The 22,563-nt window shown below is 31.3% G+C and overlaps 2 protein-coding genes across 3 annotated transcripts in view; both read right to left on the bottom strand.

Moving 5' to 3' along the window:
• Nucleotides 1-22,563, bottom strand: part of LOC131844307 (TWiK family of potassium channels protein 9-like) — a 283,305-nt gene that overhangs the window by 85,869 nt on the left and 174,873 nt on the right. For both annotated transcript variants that reach the window (XM_059193160.1, XM_059193168.1), the window contains one exon: nt 21,157-21,198. The gene's annotated coding sequence lies outside the window, so the exon portion shown is untranslated. The remainder of the gene's footprint in view (nt 1-21,156; nt 21,199-22,563) is intronic.
• On the bottom strand, nt 1,907-3,505 carry LOC131844320 (uncharacterized). Its single transcript, XM_059193179.1, has one exon. The coding sequence runs from the start codon at nt 3,224-3,226 to the stop codon at nt 2,261-2,263; it is 966 nt and encodes a 321-aa protein (XP_059049162.1). The 5' UTR covers nt 3,227-3,505; the 3' UTR covers nt 1,907-2,260.

Raw genomic sequence — 22,563 nt, 5'->3', positions numbered from 1 at the left:
TTGTTACATCCAAACATTTTAGCTCGTTACGTATATCATCCTCACATAAAATGAGATCTCCAATTGATAAATCTCCATCTTCCGACTTTGCATTGTAATTAGTATCCTCAATATTAAAATTAGAAGTTAAATTTGTAGGTACAAAAACAGATTCAAAATACTTTGAAAATAAATTACAGGCATCAGTGGGATTGCTAGCTATTTCATTATCAAGGAAAACTGTGTCTGGAATATCATTTTTATTTTTATGATTAGATATGTATGTCCAAAAATATTTTATATTGTTTTTCATATTTTTTTCAACATTAACAATATAATCTTTATAACTTTTTTTTATACGATTATGATATTTCTTCCATTTTATCCACGCTCTCTTTTTATCATTAAAAACATGAATCAAAGCTGAATTAAACCAAAGTGGAAAACTCGAGTCCTTTACAATTTTTGTTGGAGTATATTTTCGTATAAGTCCATATATAATTTCATAAAAGATTTCCACTGCTTCTTCAGCATCTTTGTCAGCAAGCAGATCATACCACTTTACATTATTCAATTCCCTATTGACAGCGGAATAGTCTGCCTGTTTAAATAAAAACCTAAGATGAGGTTTAGTAGGTATAAAATTTATGTGTATTTGAAATGGCACAAGCATATAAAAAGGAGGATGATATTCGTCTATAGGCACCAAGGATATAATAGCTGGGCATAACTTGCAGTTATCAATGTTTGTCATAAATAAATCTAAAATCCTATTATCTTTATTTTTAAAATTATTAAATTGATAACAATTCATAAGTCTGTAAAAATTTACTAGGTGCCGATCAATAGAGGTAGACTTATCAGTATACAAAGGGTCCAGTGATGATGACCCCGCTCCACTAGGTGTCCAGTCCAGACTTCTCACGTTATAGTCACCTACCAAGCAGTATCTTTGAATGTTAGACTGTTGAACAACATGTTGTATGTAATTTGTATATGACAAATAAACCTCTGCGTTTTGGTTTGGCGGAATATACACGGCACACACAAAGAAACTCGGACCATTACTCTCGCGCAGTTCAATTATTACATGATCAACAACGGGAGCCGGTAGGCATCGGGGGGGAAGGGGGGGGCGCACTATGTGAGGAACAGCGGCTAGCGAACGGCGTACGGCTACCAATACGCCGCCACCGTCTCGCCGCCCGGATGCCTCACGGTCTCTGTCACAACGGTATACGTGATATCGGCCATCTATAAATTCACTATCATATATACCCTGATGTAGCCAAGTTTCAGTCAAAATTATTATATCATAATTATGCAACAATATGTTTGTATATAGTGTATGTAATTTAGTCCTTAACCCTCGAGAGTTTTGATAGTATACTGATAAATAATCCACTAGTTTATTTTAAAAATAGTAACCATTATTACTGTAAATATCTTATAAGAAGTTTTTGTACAGGAAGCAATATATAAATTGATAAGTAATATGTTTTTAGCACCACAAGTATATATGTAAGTAATATATGTAACTTCAAAATGAATCAATTTCATATAAATTGTAATCCCCTTGTGATGATATACAACATAACATCTTGCACCCAACACATACAGGTAACCAATGTATAAATAAATGCACGCACATACCCCATGACAAAATTTGCCCAGAATAGTAATCTTACAATCAATAACAAAGTTTTTTTGTTTTTTTATATACAACTCATCACAAATACATAACATAATGAAAAAATAATAACGAATAAATAAATGTAAAAACATATGATTTTTGCAATTATTATTGCATAAAATTGATGAATACATACATATTATCTCATAATTACAATGTTTATATAAGCTGGTAGATATAAATAGTTGGCCAAGCCAATGCTTATTTTTTATTAATATTATTAATACAGCACGATTAGATCTGTTCTGAAATGCATATAGTATATTATAAATACAAAAACAGGTCATTGTGCAGTGTTTTAGTTTAAGATACACTATCCGTATATATGTGTTATATTTGTACAAAGTATCAATATTTATAAATAAAGGAAATACATATATAGTATGGACATCGATTAACTTCAAAACAGACATTCTCCATAACACATATAGAAACTGAGACTGTAATTTTATTGAGAAAGTAGCTCCAATAATTAAATAATGGCTAGTAATACTCACATGAGTCCTTATAAATATAACAAAAGAGGTCATATTGACACAAAATGAAAAACAACTTATCACATATTGAATTGTATTAATATAGATAAAGCTATTTAATTTTACTGAGATCGCTTTCGGTGCGAATAGCGAGTACCGGCGAGGTGTCATTTTTACGGACCAGAATAATGCCATGTTTGACCCAGGCGTACTTGAAACCGTGGTGTTTGACAGTATCTCGGCATTGTCGAAATAATGCTTTATTTTTTAATGTAAGATGCTCATTAACGTAAATATTTTGTGGAGTACCTGGGATATTTAGCTGGTCTGACTTCAAACCCCTTTTAGCCCGGCATGCTGCAATAACATTATCTCTGATGACACGGGTGGTAAAGTTCACTATCACGTTCTTAGGCCTGGTGTTACCCTGATCCGCATGCGGAACACGATGCACTGCTACTACATCCGAGATCTTTATGGGATAATTTAAAACAGTACCTAATGTTTCCAGGATTGACAATAAATTTTCTTGGCGTCTTTCTGGCAAATTACTTATTTCTATGTTACATTTTCTCGCAGATTGTTCCAATACTGATATCCTATTTTCCAATAACATTACTCTTTCTTCACAACTTCTACTAGACTGTATTCCTTTTTTTAAAGTATTTAGACTGCTGTCGAGATCATCCTGTCGCTTAATAGCAAAATCAAGTGTTTGGTTTATGTCTGTAAATTGAGTCTTAATATCTGCTATGGATTTATTAATTTGAATATTTTCAGCACTTAATTTACTAATTGTAATATCTAAATTAGTCAAAGTGTTCGATATTTTGTCGATTTCAACTGATAATGTGGTGTTCATTACAGCGGTGATCGAGGCAGTAATACTCTCAGCCATCTTGACCTGTAGTTGGGCCATATTTTCTGTAAACATCCTATGAAACCATTGCTGGTTTTTTGAAAGCTCATCTTCACTCCAGTGATCTGGTTGTTTCCTTTTTCTTGCGTTACTACAACTTTTATCAGTAAAAGAGGGTATATCTGGATTTGACGAGTATTTTGTCGGAGTTCGCTCCATTATTGGTCACGCAATAACAATCCTGATGCAGTTGCAAAGGCACGAAAGAGCAAAAAATACAGCTATTCTTTATTACGGCGGGGTAGAGGACAGGGCTCCCTTCAGGTTGGAGTTTGTTCTCGCGATGCAGGAGAGAGACGACAACAGTTATGTAATGTTTATTTCGTTCAAATTATACACAACACTTCACTTGAAAGTAGCCAGTACGATCTATGCAATAATGTTCAATTTTGAAAGTAGGTGAATTAAATAATTTGCAATTATTCTGTAACACGACCATATGCAAGCACTTCGATACGATGAATGAAAGACACTCTGACAGATTAAATATACCTACATATTAATTGTGGTATGTCAAGTGTAGCGTTCACCATAGGATCAATAGTTGACAATTCTTCCCCTACCTGGGATAACTGTTGTTGCCGAATGCAACCTTTTTCATAGTTTTTTTATATATTTGTGTATTTGATTGTTTTCTAATGTCAAATTCCTTGTTTTTACGTGTATGCTCTTCTAGCTGGATATAGCAATTTTATCGGAACGTTTATCATTTTAAACCAGCCTAATACAGTCCGCCATCACAACAGTCATGAAATTATACATTTTATATATAATATTTTACAAATAAATAAATTTTAAGTCAACTCTAAAACTAATGTTATCAAATGTATACTTCCATGATATATTAGTTTTCAGTTCTCAAAATTGCTATTTGTATATTAATTGTAATATTCTAGCTTAGACTAATAAATCAATAAATTTGAAGCTTTATAGCAGTTTTCAAAGTACATTTTAAGTGTTTATTATTACTGATGTAAACTAATTGCTTTTCACTCTACTATATTATCGCTTAGATCGAACGTTTTAGGCTTTTATCTAACAAATCAGAGGCTTTGGGGGATCTGAGCTACTAAATCAGTTAAATTAGTTTTGCCCTATTTATTTAGACTGATTAGAACTTAGAGTGTTATAGACTTAGCAATTAACGAACAAATTAATAGGACTAGAAGAAAACTTTTATAGAACGTGTAGTCGTCACAATTTAACAAACAAATATATCTAATAGTTCATAATTTTATTTGCTTATTAATTAAACTTTTACGTACAATAAAACATTTTATTTTATTCTAATCGAAATGTTTTAAACTGAAAGCTGGATAAAACTCTACTCTTTTCGGCTTCACACTACTCATATTGTAGGTATATCTATTTGTTTTAATAGAAGTCTACTCGTTATAACTACTCACTAACATCTTTAATAGATTATATATAGATAGAATTATTTATCAACTTCAAACAAATCTGAAATCTTTCATCTTTATAATAATAGTTTAGTAAACTGAAAGTAACTACATGAGAACGATGAGTAAAGCGAGCAGCAATAACTGCAATTAAGACCTGACATCTTGACAAGATGTTTGACGTTGACTGCGACTATGTGTCAGACGAGGCAATTTTGCCATCCCGTTCGTGGCAATTTTGACAGCGATGCCAGTGCAAACTAAATTAAGGCCGACGTAACAAACACCACTAACAAAGGGTTACCTGTTTAATCAAGTTAGAATCCTGCGTTGAACTGAGTTCAAGCTGTTTACGATATCAATAGATCCTTCCTTTACACGTGAACAAGTTATTGTCAAATTATATAATATTGGCAGACTTAAGAGATTAAAGCAATTTTAATTAAAATTTTCAATGAACTGACGACCATGAATGGTGACTGTGGTGTCGCTATTTAACGTACTTACTGCCTCACTGCGGCAGGTAAGATATAAATATTGGGATTGATAAGGAAGTAATAATTAGTTTCGACATATTTGTATATATCATAAATATGATCATTTTGTATTCTTCATTATGAACAAGAAATAAATTATTAACCGTCATTCGGTAGAAATTTTAAGTATAATATTTTCAGAAAATAAATATCATTTTAAAAACACTTCAGTATTTGATACGCTAAAAGTAATAGTGTATATTCAAATTCAACACAAGAAAGTCGATCCTATCGCTGTCTTTATCAGATAGCGTTTATCCGTTACTTATTTCCTTACCCTTACATCCAATATTCTTTCCGCATGCCCAAACATTTCTTATTTTTACATTGACACTTCAAAGTAACTCACTCCCGCACTACTATATTACTATATTCATTATAAGGGATATTACAAAAGCAATCTAAAACTTGGCTCTGCAGATCTTACGCAGGATCAAATCTAAGACACTCTGTAATGCAAAATAAAAATATATTAATTAATATAAATGCGGCTGGAATCATGTCGTATCAACAGCTAACTAGCTGTCCCGGTTAACGTTGTTTTGCCATATAAATTAATAACGCTATAAAAAAATAGGGGTTGATGATAGAAGGGTGAAAATTGAGGATTGTATGTATTTTTGTATGTTGTATCATAAAAAAATAGAAACCAAAAATTTTGTCTAGAAAAATATATATATATATATATATATAGGAATGGACTACCCCTAACATTTAAGGGGATGAAAAATAGATGTTGGCCGATTCTCAGACCTACTCAATAAGCTCACATAATTTCATGAGAATCGGTCAAGCCGTTTCGGAGGAGTATGGGAACGAAAACTGTGACACGAGAATTTTATATATAAGAAAATATAATACTTTCACCTTTATAGTACCAATAATAATATTACGCAAGTGCTAAAGTTCATAACAATACAACAGCTGAGAAAACAAAGTTATAAATATAATATTAAATAAGTATTACAATTGTCTGTATGGGTGAAATTATAGGATAAAAGCCATAATAGTTCTCAGGAATGGCAACACATGAGTGATATTGCGGATATCAGAACATAACGTGACGTCCGTAGTGTATATAGACGACGGTTACCGCTCACCATCAGATCGGCCGTCAGTCTTCAGCGTCACCATTTTTTATATTTGTCATTCCAATTACAAAAAAAAAACAAATCCATACAATAATGTTTTTAGATAATATAATACTAAGCTGAAACTCTAGCCAGCTACATACTACTACTGATATGTTAATGGGTCTTATCTGAGAAGAATTTAGATTGCGATTAACACGAAGGAAGATTAAAAATTCCAGCATTATATAAAGATGTAAATGGGTGTCCTACTTCCAAATTAATTTCTAGAATTAAGCACAAATCCGTAGGGACCACCGCGGAAATAAGCCGTCGAAATTATCTGTTTTCTTTGAATAACTCAATGAAACAGTAAAGTTGAAATAATTTAATTGCCAATAAAATTCGCCCACCCTTCAGTGTAGCCAGTTAATAACCCTCTTGCTTTTGTCTCGAGTGACTTCGAGTAAATAACGTTTTAAGTGGTATTTCGTTTTAATTTGCCAGAGAATTAAAGCCACATCATTTTTATGAGTCTGTCTTGTTTGAGGCTTCTGAAATGAAGTAGGTGTCACTGGTTACAAGGGAGGGTAGGTCGAAATAAATTGTATTTACGTTTGTTCAGGAATAAGTACCTAATAAATACATTCATTATTTGGGTAAAAGTTATAAGGTGTTATTCCAAATGTATTGTAATATATAGGTATAAATGTATATAGATATACAATGAATACGTTTGGAATGTAGGACACTTTCTAACTTTGTCCCAATTATAACTTTGTAATTATGAAAACAATGTTGTGGCATGAATGAGACGAATATAATTGTCATATTATATGTTGTGAGATATATTATATTATATATTACAGACCTTGTGTTGTTGTATATTATAAAAATACTCGTGTCTTTATTAGATATACTAATTAATAGCCCTCGAGCTGCCACATAGCGACAACTAGTCTCAAAACTAAAACGGGTAACATACGACACTAAATTCAGGTGTAATATCGGACCAGTAGATATGCAGATAAAATCTGCTCGTAATTCACACTATGTGAAATTGGCTAGATATAGGTACAAACATTTCGTTACATACTAAGCGAACTAGAAAACGGCGACCAAAAGGAGCCTCATTATTGCTCTGGTAGGACCTCTGTCGCATATAGTTTAAGCATGTACTACTAATAAAACTGATGGGGAAATAAAGTTGTAAGTAAAACAAGTAAAGTATACTTACTTTGAGTTTATGAATTCAGGACCCAGAATATGGCCGAAACCAACTGTAATTACGAAGAAATTAGGACCTATAATAGTTTAATTTCAAACAGGTCTCATATTGTGAGTAGTGCAATAGATACGGGTATGATTAAAATTTAGATTAATATGCTAATTATTTATAAGTATAAATTACTCTTATTGCCGGCGTCGTGAAAATACCCCTGGTTTATCTTATCAGGATTTCTGTCGCTCCTTAATTAGGGGCCGAGACAATTTGACCTTTCGGAGTCTTAAGTGACCGTGGATTGTCCTATTTATTTTTAGGGCATATACAAACATATATATGTTTATGTGGGGTTTTACAAGTAGCTTATGTTTAAGTTTATTTGTAAATTCGGTTACACACATAGTAAATCGTCTAGTATGTTTAATGTTTGTTTCATTTTTATTTATATTTCAAAAGATACTAAAGTTAATCTAAATCTATCACCCGCGATTTCGTTTTCTTTATTGTTACATTTTCCTTGTTGTTCCCTCTTTCGCATTATTCGTCAATATTAATTAAAAGATAGCCTAAGTATAAATGTAATATAATAGTTTTAACACACAAAATCATGTAACAATTAGTTGGGCAATTAATTAAATTCACAATCATGTAATACGACGACGTTATAGGTTTCTTTAATGACCTCACATTATATACTTATATCTACTTAATATAAAACGATATCTTGTATTTTTTAATCTATTATAATATCCCATTTTCTCCAAAACGAAAAAAAGCACTTTAAACTTGCTGACAAGTGAGCTTTATCCCTAATCAAGTTACCGCTTGTCCACAGCTGAAGGCTAATTTTAATCTCGTTTTAAAGTAACGCCGCACGTGTAGGAGCTTATGTTGATTTTCCCCCTAATTACCAGCTTGGAGTTTACATTAAACTTTCGCTTCTACACCTATGTTGTTGCTCGTATTTTTGGCAAGGTGCCAAGATGGAAATAATTTGTTACCGACGCTTTCTAATTCAACCAATTAATTTAACATCAAGCGAGTCATTTTCTTTGACATTATACAAAGCAATTAATATGATCTAGTGATTGCTTGGAGGCATCAATTAAGTCATAGACAATTTGTAAGTATTTTGTCAGCGACGTGGAATGGGTACGGTCATAACTAGATATTAAATATAGTCACAGATAGACAATGTCGCTTTAATTTGCTGGGTAGATATGTAATTGTGGAAGATATATAACATGAAACCTTTTGAATCTGTGGAGGCGTGTAAATTTAGTTTATTCAAATTATGTTGTCATTACAAATATGAAATACAAATGTACTTGTCGTGTAAAAGGTATAGTAAAATAAACGGATAATTTTCTTTAAAGAAATCATCCAAGAAATAAAGTATCAATTGATATGATAACAGTATACGCTGGTGGAGCACCTGTGATTAGTTATAAGATGAGCAGGTCTGTTAACCCCTTCTTACATGTTCACCTGGAAAAAGATTTAATTAATAATGATATTTCCATTCCGTATAACATAGATATACATAGAGATAGCGGTCGATCTACCTGTATGTATATCTATGTCCTTATTGCTAATATTCCGTTATTATTAAGAAAATATAATGTTAAACATTCTATACATACATTTACTTATGAAAACATTATCCGTACCTTAAATCCTGCAAACGCATCTCGCCTTATGACACGAACAACAATAAGTCTGCTTAATCCGCGGGTCGAATTACCTCAGCTGCTTATCATAGTCGTATTTGTTAGGAGTTACCTCGTTACTTTATAAACTTTTCCGCGATTTAAAAGTCTCTTCTGCTTTTTCCTCTTGCAATGCGATGAAACTAACAGATAATATATTTGATAGAATGGCCTTTTATTATGACCGTGTGTAATATATTAATATATGTGTATGCATTGTTTGTTCATTTCGTTTTCGATAAACGCAGAAAATAAATGACGGTTTAAAAAAAAACCTAACAGCTCCATCAAGTGTAATGACGTTTATAAAAAAAATATATTTTGTATCTAACGTTATTCCTTCCACGGAAATAATATGTCTAGGTAGTCTCTCTACAATGTGAGATATGGGTTCAAATCCTCTCACATTCAGTTAAGCTTAACATTTTCTTTTATTTCTGCAATTTCACGATTTTTATTATTTTAAGTCTATGTAGAGTCTATAATGTAAACAAACAAAAATTCACAACCCTTAATCTAATCATTAATTTATTTTATTCCTCTCTACGTCTCATAATAATCTACGAAGGATACCAATCACCATTTTCTTCTTATAAACAATCAATATAATTGATTAATTATAAGTACAAAATGGTATCTGACTTCACCACATATTCATATCCATTACTACAACTCCCCAAAAAGCTCTTTAACATCAATACATCAAACCTTATCACAAACACACAGATTCTCACAGAAATCCAATTACACAAACTATGATAAAACCGCACCTCCACAATCCGAGGTGCGCAACGCCTACATTAATCATAGCTCTACTCGTAGCAACGAAACCCTTGAGAAATTCCCTTCAATATTAGGGGGAAATTCTTGAAAGGGGTCGTACAACAGCTTGCATTGTAATTCGAACGTTCTAGATTTCCTTATTGCTTGTTATTGGACGGGAATCCGTCAAATTGCTTTGTGGACAGGTTTTTCGATACCAAGCAAAAAAATGTTTATTAATATTGACGCTATTTGTAACTTCCTTATTATGAAATATATTTTTTCCGCCTCGATGAAATAAATTTACTGTCTAACAAAAAAATATCCATATCATAAATTTTATCACTTATTTCATATCCTGTAGTTATTACCGCAAATATACAAACAATATTTCATAACTTAAATTTCTGTATTCATAACGTCATCATTTCTTTTTTCTTATTAAGAAGAATCTAGGTATATATACAAACCTATATATTCTAAAATAATTCAACCCTTTCACAATTCTACATTTATATTCCATACAGAAAATTTTATTACCACAAATACTTTTCACTTCCAATATAATTTTAAGATAGATAAATTAATACCATAATAACCTCATAATAAAACCCCTCTATTATTTGCGAGATTTATAGTCTGATAAATTTTCCTCTCTTTTACGCTTTGAGTTGTAACATCTTAACACTTTTTCGCTCTTGTGGGTATCAATGGTTCGGAAGAAACATTTTTAGGTTTCCTCTCGTACTTATGTAATATATTTGTTACAGCGTTCCTTTTACAGGCAAGCAATAATTTCTCTTAATGTATCGATAGTTAGCTTTTCATTGCTGCCTCAACTTCACGATATATTTGATGGTAATAAAGTATATTATGTCCACTGACCTTCATTTATCTCTTATAGCACTTGTTAAATTTTAACATTACGAAAATTAGAATACAAATTAGTTACATCACATTATTCTCAAAACATTTATACTTTATACCAAAATATATAAACGATAGTCATCTAAATATTTTACAATAACAAATACTATGTGAATATAAGCAAAATATAAAAAACAGAATACAGACACTTTAAAAAAATCAAGATTTACCCTACATTACACTACCTTCAGTGAATAATAATTTTTCGAGAAATGTTTACAACTATTCCAATTTTGTTGGCAGCAGCTCGCCCTAATAACTTCACCGGATATCTTGGTTTATCAAGTTTGTTGCACGTTAGTTTTAAATTCAAATACATGAATCAAAACTTTACGTTCAATTTGTATCTCTAACAAATTAAATTTTCCATATCATCTAAGCGTAATACTCAAAGACTATATGATTGATATATACGCATTTATACATGTATCAATTCTACATACATGCGTAATTGCGTCAAATACGAATTTCCAAAGTCATCATAACTTCATGGTTCGAGTGATCTTTTGATTTTCCGGTTGTCACATCCTTCAAGATTGTTATGTCTACACTTGTAAATTGGGTAATGAATCAATTAGGTACACGTGTTTCTGTATTATCGCCTCATAGCTATTTGATTATTGATCTTTCGTACCCTCAGAGCAGACATATGTATATATTTTATGTATTACTATCATCTACATGAATAATGTAGTACTTGAACCTAATGTGGTTTACTACCCAGACTTAGGTCGTGAGTTCGAATCTGTCCGACACTAAAACCTTTAATTTTTTTACTAACTAGAAGTGGGAAAGGGATTGTTAGTAATGTGAACTAGCAAACACATTGATAGCAATGTACCATGCCAGGTTAACCTCCAGGTGTCTCCCACTGGAAACACCGTGATAAATGCAGGATGAATTTAACATGATGGACTAACTGACGTGACCTCACGCTAATCTTATCATCTTCTACTGGTGCCCCGCCAGCGTAAACAGTTAGCGCAGGTGGGTGTCATTCCATTATCATCCATAAGACTGATTCAAATTTTTTAAAATTCCGCATATCATATAAAAAAATATTCAAATTTTAGCATATCATATGTCGAGGGCACCACAACATCGACAGCTGACAATACTTCTAAAAATAACTACCCCATGTGGCATAATGAAATTGAATGTGTAATATAGAATATATCGGTTTCTAGTTATAGATTTTGATATTCATTCTTGATTAACAGACCATACGGGTTTATTTTACTTTCTTCTTTATTAGTTTAGGATCTCTAAGTTTACGTATAAAACTTGAATCTTGGCCACAAACAAGATACATAGTTAAATAGTTATATGTATGTATACTTCATTATAACACCTATACAATATCTCTTACAATCACAGGTAAGAGAATATTACATATTTTCATTACAGAACACTCATAATAATGTTCTGAAATATAAAGGTTAAATTAAAAAGAAATCAGAAAAAAATATCTTTGCTTTGCTTAACATCATAGATATACCTATCTATATTTTGTAATAAATGTACATACATATGAAATATTTATTTTTTTATTTATCATTGAGTACGAAAAAGAAATACTTCTAGCTTATTTTCGATACAATGTCTTCAAATTCAAAATATCTTTATTCATGTAGGTCTATTACAGACTCTTATGATATGTCATATATATATACATACTAAACAATAAAGATTCCTAATAACACTGTCATACAATAACGAATTTCTTAGCTCAAACTTCAACTGAGCTGAGCCTCAAACACTTCGTAGCCCATATACTTCATGAAAGTCGTTGACATTTTGTAATAACAAAAAAAGCATATAAGAACATAGTAATTTCTTGTCATGTTCGCATTACTTTATCCTTTGTTATACATACACTACTCGATATAAAATATCCTTCACTTAACATTACTAAAAAGTATGACACTACAAACAGTTTATTTGTATATACCTATGTTGCGAAGAACTAAAGGGTTTAGTTCTTCGCAACATAATAATATCAGGTCATAATAATATCAAGGTAGAGGATAATTCGTAAGGACTAGTGACCACGTTACTAGCAATAACATGTCACGTTGAACGTATAATAATTTATTTTTGGTAAAGTCTATTGTCTTCACTGGTGCTCGTCCATCGTAAACAGTTGAAACATTCCGTTTTTATATATGTAAAAAATGTACATACAATAACAATGTGTATAACAAAATCTGTTTTTTTACGTTCTTCATTTATTTACATTCCTATAATATTCATTCAGTTTTGATTAGGCTTTGGGGTATTATTCTACATATACAAAAACAGGTTTTTATATATTTCTCCCATATGTTTACGATAACCAATTCTCTATACCTATTAGGTATTATTTTATTATTCTGATCTTATTTACACACTTTTCTAAAACAAGGAAACAAGTACGGGAAGGCCCAAATAAGCGCAGTGGTCGGCATTCTCAGCGTCGCGTCGTTCATTCAATCCTCGTTTAAAAACAGAAGGCGGCATTTGTTTGCGAATCAAAAGCCAATATCGGCCCCCGATCAATACAAGCAGCTTTGACATATTTGCATAATAGGATTTTGTTGGGAGCCACTGAACTGAGAATTGTTTGCAGTACAACTAGGAGATTGGGGTCATTTGAGTCTGAAGAAAATAAGGGGTCGACCATTTAGTGCATTTTTATCTATTGAAAATAAGTTAATTTGCTGCTATTACCATCTGCCTATTACCAGCTGTATTTGATGACTTTATATATGGGTATATTCCTGTATACGTAATGAATTAATTTCTGTTGTATAAATAATATTTGTGTCATGAATTGTAAATAGAATGGAAATTTATATGCGATACAATTGAATAGATATTTTTAAATTGAATTGATATTATGGTCTTAAAAAATATCTATATCAGCTCAAAATTATTATATAGGTACATCACATAACAGACACACAAAAATACAATCAAAATAAGATTATTTAAAGTACGATAAGGGTAAATAAAAATAATAAGGTCTACGAATAACATACACAACTTTCACAAAACTAAATGGTGTCTGTTAAAGTTGAACTCGTAATAAAATGAAACATTTTAAAAAGTTTTTGTGACTGGGATTTAAAGCGTGCTTTGAAAACATTCAGTTTGAAATCCAGTTTCGTTTTTTAAACTATCCTCAAAATTCTAAATCCTATTACAGTGGTGCCGCTGTCCGCTCGACCGTACTTTACTTTTAAACGTTCGGAATAAAACCAGAAAATTAGTGTGGACATACAAAATAGATTTGTCAGAACTTGATAACAGCACAGATAACATAACTGTGACTAACTACTCTTTTATTAATCTATTTCAGGCCTATAATAATAATAATAATAAAACTCTTTATTGTGCATAAAAAAAATACATATAATTACAAAAAAGAAAAATTAAAAATATGGAAATAAAAAGCAGCCTTATCGCTCAAAGCAATCTCTTACAGACAACCAGGGAGTCCATAAACTAAACCAAATTATATTTATCTTATACATAAAAATTAATATTATAATACTAATATAAAATTTTCTCTGTAGTCACGACACTAACGACGGCAATCTGCCACGGTAGCGCCAATACACCACTCCTTCGGCCAGTAGTCCTCCTTCATGACGGTTGGGGGCATGGGGGTAAGGACCCGGGTCACAAACGCCTTGAAATTCGCGTTACGACTCGACTCTGGCTGCGTCACGCTCGAAGTCAGGTTACTATTAGTCCGTATATAGTCCACAATGTGCTGCTTCTTGATGGCGTAATGTAGGTAGGACAGGCATATTGCCGTGGTCGGTGTAACAGGCTTTTGCTGGTATAACCTTGAAACTTTCGAGAATTCAATTATTTCTGTATGATATATACAAATTATTAATTCTGAGAGTAAAGCGCCTATTTATTATCCAGTTTTTTCTATCTATCTGAAAATTATATGTCTAAATAATTTGGTTTATTTTTCAAGTCTTAATTATGTAACTGCAATGGCAAAACAGCCTACCTGATGGTAATTGGAAATAATGTCTTATATAAATAAACTGTACCATAATCTCAGGTTATTTTAGAACTAAGAGGTCAAGTTTTGTAACTCTGTAATTTCACTGCCTTGCCTTACAACTTAGACGCCAAGTAGCTTGCTTTGTAAAATTTTAAAGAACATTTTACAAAGCAATCAGGAATAGGTAGGTCATACGCACACAGATGACACTGCAAAATTTCACTCGTTAAATAGTTCTCAGACTTCCATATTCAAACCTAATCGTTTGAAAGTTAGTTGCAATTCATTACAAGCCATTACGAAAACCAATGATTATTTTAATGAACACTAAATCTATGTCTTTATGATTCTCTCCAATTACTTATCCCATAAACTATCTATCGTTAAACCAGAGGTCAACAATAAATTTATGGCACTGGAGCGTGTAATTGTAGACCAGTTTTACATAAATCACTTTGTGGGTAGTCCAAGGGTTCACCATCAATCATCAGCCCATAAAGGTATCATGCTTCAGATATTTAACTTCGCCCCCTTGTTATGTCTATTTCAAAATTTAAAAATATGCCTTAATATTTCTGCGACCTTATTTACCATAGTTTTCTAATACATAAAATCACTTATATAAGACATAGAAAAAGGTCAGCACGCTAAGATAGGTCAACATGCTTAAACTCATAAAAACTTCCTAATTTATTGACATTAATTTTGTATACCGACGACTGTAATCCTCTGTATAAACTTTTTGGAATACAGTAAGTTGCATTGCGTTGATAAAAAATGGAATAATCGTATTTTATATAATAAAGCCTACACTTCACACAGCAATATCCAGTCCTAAAGTAAGTAGAACTTGTGTTAAGGGTACTAAACAACTAATAAAATACTTAAATACATTTCTTTTTGTAAGTGCATACATAATATACATATAAAATACCCAGTACATTAAAAGAACATACTCATGAATACAAATGTTTGCATCGTGCGAGGAATCGAACACACGTTAATTAGAGGCAACGCGTGTAACCGCTAGACCACCGAGAGCGTCATATTCGCCTGAATTTGATTCAACTTTTTATTGTTTATGATGGACCTATATTCTGACCCTGCTTCAGTCGTAATAATTTTGATTGCGCTAGTATTAAAAAAAACTTTACTATAACTTTAAAGGCACTGATGAAATATACTGGAAACAATGAGCAATTAAGTCAATTAAAGACCCGAGAAAATTTAAAACTATGTAACTAAAAGTTATTTTAAAAATTCAAACTAATTATGAAGATTCTCCTAAAATAAAATTTTATACTTTTAATGCTGTATACTATATTATGAATTTACATTATGCAACTATAAAAACTATAATAACATTATATATTTCCTTAAGTTACACTATATTATTATTTTCTATTTAGAATCAAATATTTATATTTAGAATTAAGAAAAGTGTCTCCATTTATCATCAAAAGTTTAAAACTGCTTATTCTTTTTGCGTCCCCGGAACCTTGAATCCTTATCCTCGACAACATCTATTCATCCGGGTCACCACACTAACAATTCCACATAGTATCCAATTTAAATAACATATTATATCACTCTCAGAAGAGCAGTTCACTTGACAATTTTCACCATAAACAAACAATGATGTCGCATTAAAATAACGAGAGGCCACTTGCAAAAACTTTGTCTTGCCGGGTCTAAATTTCCAGATCATTCGTTCGGACGGCTCCCTCGATACTGGATCAGTTATATTTTGTTCCACTCCCACCACTTTTTATAGAATGTGCCTCGAATTCGTTGCAGTTAGGACTTCTTCTTTGTATATTGATTTGTCGAATATTTGAAGAAGAAGGCACATTGCAGCTTTAATATTATACTGCATTAACCTCCGATCTTTTAATTTTAGTGAATAAGATTATTAACATATGTGCAAGCTTTTAATTTGGAAAAGGAAGTTAGTTGTCAATTTAATTATGCGAAAGTTAGTTGTTAATATCCCATAATATTTAATATTCTCAATTTCCAACAACTTGATGTCTATGTCTTCAAAAGTTATCTTCAAACGTATTCGAATGAAAGTGAATTTTAATTCAGAATGACATTTTGATTCAGCAATATAAAAAAATTTAAACAGATATTTACGAACAAAACGCATATAAAAATATTACGACATTATGCTTATAACATAGAAAAAACAACATCATCATCATAATAATAATGACGGCCAAAGGACTGTACTTTCTAAGCCATAAAGCCTATTAAAATGTAATGCTGGATTTTATGCGATGGGAGCCATATAATTCGTGTTTGAGTAGGAAAAAATCTTTTATAGATATAATATAAAAAAAGGGAAATATAAAACCCCTTGTTTGATGTTAATGCAAAACTTTGTAGAAAGTCGTTTGCCTGGGTTTCTGTCTCACCTATTCAAGTAGCTTGCTTTGTGGGTGAAAGGTGAATAAGGCAATGAATTTACAGGGTATGGTAGCAAGATATTTTAGTTTTACAAAATTGTATGAGGAATTTCCAGTACCTGCACGACAGTAATTTTCGAAGTAAAATCCAAACCCAAGAGTTACAATATAGTCTCATTATCACTTTTTTTCATAATTTAAACTTAGATTTAGTAATTATAATCACTGTTCATAAAATCGTAAGGTATTCTATAATTGTTATATGCGAGTAGGTGGTATTTTGAGAAAATTTTACGTAAAATGCCTCCATCTTCCAAGTCATAAAATATTTGTTAAGGAAATATTTTGCTTTATCAAAATTCTTCACATGGCTGGGAAATATAAAAAAATAATACAATAAATGAAGCATAATAAGACACTATAATTACTATACTAGTAACTTCTTCCGGCTTTGCTTTTGTGCTCAAATTTTGTGACTTTTGCATACAATAACATTAACATAATATATGTATATAGATCAAGTTACTGTGAAACGATGTATTGAGTAACGTGAGCTATGTACATATGTTATGTTAAAAGAGTAAGAATTTATCAAATCGGGGCAGTGGTTACGGAGTTAACTCTATATATATAAAAATATAATGGAATAGAAAATTATATATTGAAATAAACTCAAATTTTAGCATTCTTCTCACACTTTTTTTACACATTAGGAAAGCGGTCCTGAAGCATACCGCTTTCCTAAAGAAGAACGAACAAAAAAATTACTAATTGCTGTTTTAAACAAATTTTGTAAGTTTACACTTTACTGTCTACAAAAAAACTAAAGAACTCTACACAAACAGGAGATGTTTCTAATTTAATCATGATACAATATTTTTATTTCTAATCTATTCTAAATTCATATAGTAGAGAACAACTACGTGTTCACATTAATATCAAGGATGTACTTATTATTGGTTCAAGAAATGAAACATAACATAGAGACCAATTCCAGAACAGAACCGAATGGAATCGAATCTAAGATACATTTTTTTCGGACTACTCTAATGCTGTTGGCTGTAGTTGGCCTTTACAGCTTCACCAAATACTAGGGGGCGAGTGCAGATGGCATTCCAAAACCGCGGAAGGAGTTAAGGAGCGGCTGAAACCCAACTCCCGCCTGACGGATATGTCTTTCGTCTAAGGGTACCTTTAAATTCGATTCCCGTTTGAGTTGGATGGGGGATCTATCGGAGGAAAATTAAATACAAACATTTCGTTTGACCATATAAAAATTACAAAAAATCTTAATAGCGCCTTTTACATTTAATAACGCAATCTAGCAACATAAGTGGAAGTTACTAACATTTTTATTTTATACATTACAAGTCGAATTAGTGTGTCAACTATATTTTCACCACAGTTGCTTAATAAAATTTGCTAACACCCTGCAAGAATAGATATTTATTTTTATCATAGATTTAAGATGCCGAATTGCCTCAGGTAAAATAACGAATTTCGTGTTGGTAAAAATTGGAAATTGACTCTAGCATAATTTTATCTTATGGATCTTGATTTTTGATAACTTAATTCGTATAACGGAAATTGGCATCTTCAGAATATTTTATTATTGCTGAAAACCTTTATTCGAATTTATAAAAAAATATATTTAAAAGTGTAACAAAGTACAATAGTTGTAAAATGTATGTTATAGTTAATAAGCATTGTTAAGCAACTATAGACTAAACGAAATATACCTATATGTCTATAGATAATAGAATTTTATCTGTATATTATAAAAAAAACTAATATGGAGCATCTTTATTAGTTTTTAGACTTTTTCAATGGTTTTATATGATGTGTTTGTATGTGTTTTTCGAAATTTTTACATGATGCTTGAATAAACAGTGGCGATTTTTGCGTGATGAACAAAACTTTAAATTTATATTCAGCCATCACGCATTAATATTGAACGAAAGTAAATATATTATTGTTTTCACCACTAGAGGTATAGCTTAAATATAGGGTTTATTCAGAGCAAAGCAAGGTCAGATTGCTATTTAATAATAGAAGTAGAAGAAATGTATAAAAAACAAACAGTTACTCAATTATTCTAAAAATATATAGTATATAAATTGGCCAAAACTAAAAAATGCAATCAGGTGTACCTAACAACATTAATATCAAAAGTAAACACTATCCATTAAAAAAAATGTCGCTTTTGCGACGATATCGAATAAAATAGTAACGAAACCTTTTCGCAAAGTCAATCTAAAACATTGTCAGTGAATTTATGTTCACAAATAGCGGTTATTTCATCATCAAATTAGAATAAATGGTACGATCCGCGATATCCATGGGACACAAATACGTAATCAAAGCTGTATGCATTGAGAGATAAACTTCGTATATTTTTCCTTTTACGAATTCAATACCCAAGAAACCTCACTAAATCCAATATCAGGCCCGGTCCTTCCATTATTCATTTCATTACATGTGTACCTACATCTATCGTGTGGATTTATTCTGACGTGGAGTGTAATCAAAATAAGCCCTTAATTTAAATGGCAAAATGGTTATATTAATTTGCAGCTCGTAGATAGCGACTTCAAAAATTATGAAAGAACGTGAATATAACTGGTTGATAGGTACGTTACTAGGGGCTGCATTTATATTCGGGTTTGTTGTGTATTTTATTATAGTAAATGTAAATTGCAGACATAAATAGTATAAAATAATTAATAATGAAGAGTACAATAATTAATCAGTATGTCAGCAGAAGAATCCATTTTTGTCGTTTTATTTTCCCGCGCAAACGTAACACGCCACAGATGCAGAATATTGCACGGCGCGCAGCCGCAGTAGGATGACAAACTCGTCATAGTTGTATGTTATGTTAATAATACTATGAGTAGATACAAATACTGGTTATTGAAAACAGGTATTTGTTAACGAACCAAAATTAAATACGTATTTTATTGTTGTGTAATTTACAAAGTGTTAAACTTTATTACTTAGAGGCCAGCTGGACTTAATACATAGTAATAACACAGTTATAATAGCTTCATCTTTTCTCCCTATACAAAGAAATCTATTTCTCTAAGGTTACCTTGAAAAAATCCTTTCAGCAACGAGATCTTATTTTTTCTGTAATGAGGCTTATATATGAGGCTTATATTTTCTATAATGTATAATGTAACTAAAATTATATCCTATCTACTTACAAGTTTCTAAATAACTACTTTTTGTCTGTTCAGTAACGTCACTACTAAACCTTTATTTTTTTATTATATTTTCTACCATAAGAAGCAAGAAATTAAAAATGTATCAATAATCTATTAGTCCTAGCAATCGTCTGCATGGTGGATATAGTCTGTTTCATAAAGATATTTAACAATAAATCTTAAACCCGTTATTAGTTTTTCATAACGACTGCACTACGTCCCAACTGCTATCTGAAAAGCGTTTAACGCAAACGCATCATAATTCATTTTTTTGGCAACTGGCATGGCGCTGAAATAGTACACTGCATTTGTTTAGGCACAGCACAAAACCCATATATGTTTATTGCACAATATATATCACTTCCATGATGTCGTTAGGACATAGCTATGAGTTGCACGCTTGGCAGATCAGTTGGAGAGTTGAATATCGCAATGTTGAACTATTTCCTGTACTGTCAAAGTACTAGTCTGTTGATTACAAATATATCGCCCACTGGGACTATTTTCGTCTAAATTACAATATTTTTCGTCTACAGTCATGTTTTTATATTGCTGATATTAGTTGCAGTCCTGTTATTTGGTTATGTTTAATATTATTTCATGATGGAGAATATTCTACGGATACTAATACATATTATAAGGATAGACTGAGAGTCGGTGATACAATATGAAAAATAATTTTCCAGCGTTGAATTTGTCCGGAAAATTCACTTAAAACATAGACTAGTCAATATTAAAAATAAGAGCCCATTCGAGAGGCGTTATCAAACTCGTTAGAAAACATCTACTAGTAGTGTATTGTTGATCAACGTATATATAAAAGAATCTGTTTCTTTTTACCTTTGTATTCGTACGTTGGAAGCCAGCCAGACACAAACGTTCCTGAGAACAAAAAAAATATGCATAAGACATATTGCGATATCTTAAAGCGACATTTCACAAAAAATTATATGCGATGACTTTAATAAAAGCAACGAATGTTAAAGAAGAACGCGAAGATAGGAATAAGGTTGAACTTTATGACACAATTCGCAATGAACACGGTCTTATAAAGGGACTTTCACACCAACAAAAATATTATTACAGAATACTCCTTCAAATAAATAAAAATAATGACATATATTCGTGGATAAGATATTTAATACTACAACGAGTAATTAGTAATATAATGTAAAATCCAAAACAAAAAATAGTAAACCGTAAAATAATATTTCTATTGAACTTAATTATAATCATCTCATCATCTAATAACATAATTTCATAAAAATATAAAAAAGTCTCAATTTTCTTAATAATTACATTTAAAGGAAACAAGAATATGTAATTCGTACGTTGGTATAAGACGGCACACAAAATATTATTGGATAAAATATGATTTAGAAGAAAAATCTGTTACATACATACCTAGCTAAGACGAAATTACCTTCGAGAAACTTAAATATATTATGACATAATTAATAAAAGTGTATTGTCCAAGACGAATTATTATAGTAAATATACATTTTGTATGATATACTCGTATCTGTAATATAATTATTAAATATCAAATCTCGACATAATAGACGGTAGATTTAACATATCATAAAGATATTTTATTTCTTTTCAATATTTACAATGTTTACATAAGCAATGGACATGTAATAGTTTAGTAGTGAAGCTAGCAATTAAACATGTAAGATTTCAAGCCACTTCTAATTACCGTCTATGTGAATGCAGTACTAGAAACCCAGCACAATACAATAGAGCATGTTGCAGTAGATCGTAAACCAGGGGATTAAGGGTGATGTCACTGAGCCGCGTTAGGACTCATAACTTTGTCGGTCCAACACAGTGGTGTAGAGAGCGAGCTCTTGGCAAAAATTACTTTGTACAAAAACAAGTATTTCGGTACACACTGTGCCATGGAAAATTTCGTGCTTAGATTTTTTAATGTTTTCATTTAGGGAGCTCCCTAAGTGTTATAGGCATTTTAATGGTGTGGTTGTATACGCTGTTGTTGTAAACAAAACGTATAAAACAGTCGTTATATTTTTCATTTAAGAGGTCTATTAGGAACACGCCTTTAGTTAATGACTTGTGACAATGTAGTTGCTAAATGTAAAGTTACATGTTCTTGATATTTTAGTTTTGTTTGTGGTTTTTGAATAGTATACCACGATTTGTTAGTCTGAAATTTGAACAAAAAACTGCACTATTCATCTTTAAATACAACTGTAGGGTAAATGTGGTTTTTTTTTACTTTGAAAT

This window comes from Achroia grisella, unplaced genomic scaffold (assembly GCF_030625045.1).
Source record: "Achroia grisella isolate CSIRO2021 unplaced genomic scaffold, CSIRO_AGI_Agris_v1 utg109, whole genome shotgun sequence".
Classification (NCBI taxonomy): Eukaryota; Metazoa; Arthropoda; class Insecta; order Lepidoptera; family Pyralidae; genus Achroia; species Achroia grisella.
Note: the sequence above shows the minus strand (reverse complement) of the source record. Positions and strands in the feature narration are given on the sequence as shown.

What these genes read in the sequence shown, in the direction of transcription:
- LOC131844320 (XM_059193179.1), bottom strand. Translation starts at nt 3,226, where the DNA reads ATGGAGCGAACTCCGACAAAATACTCGTCAAATCCAGATATACCCTCT.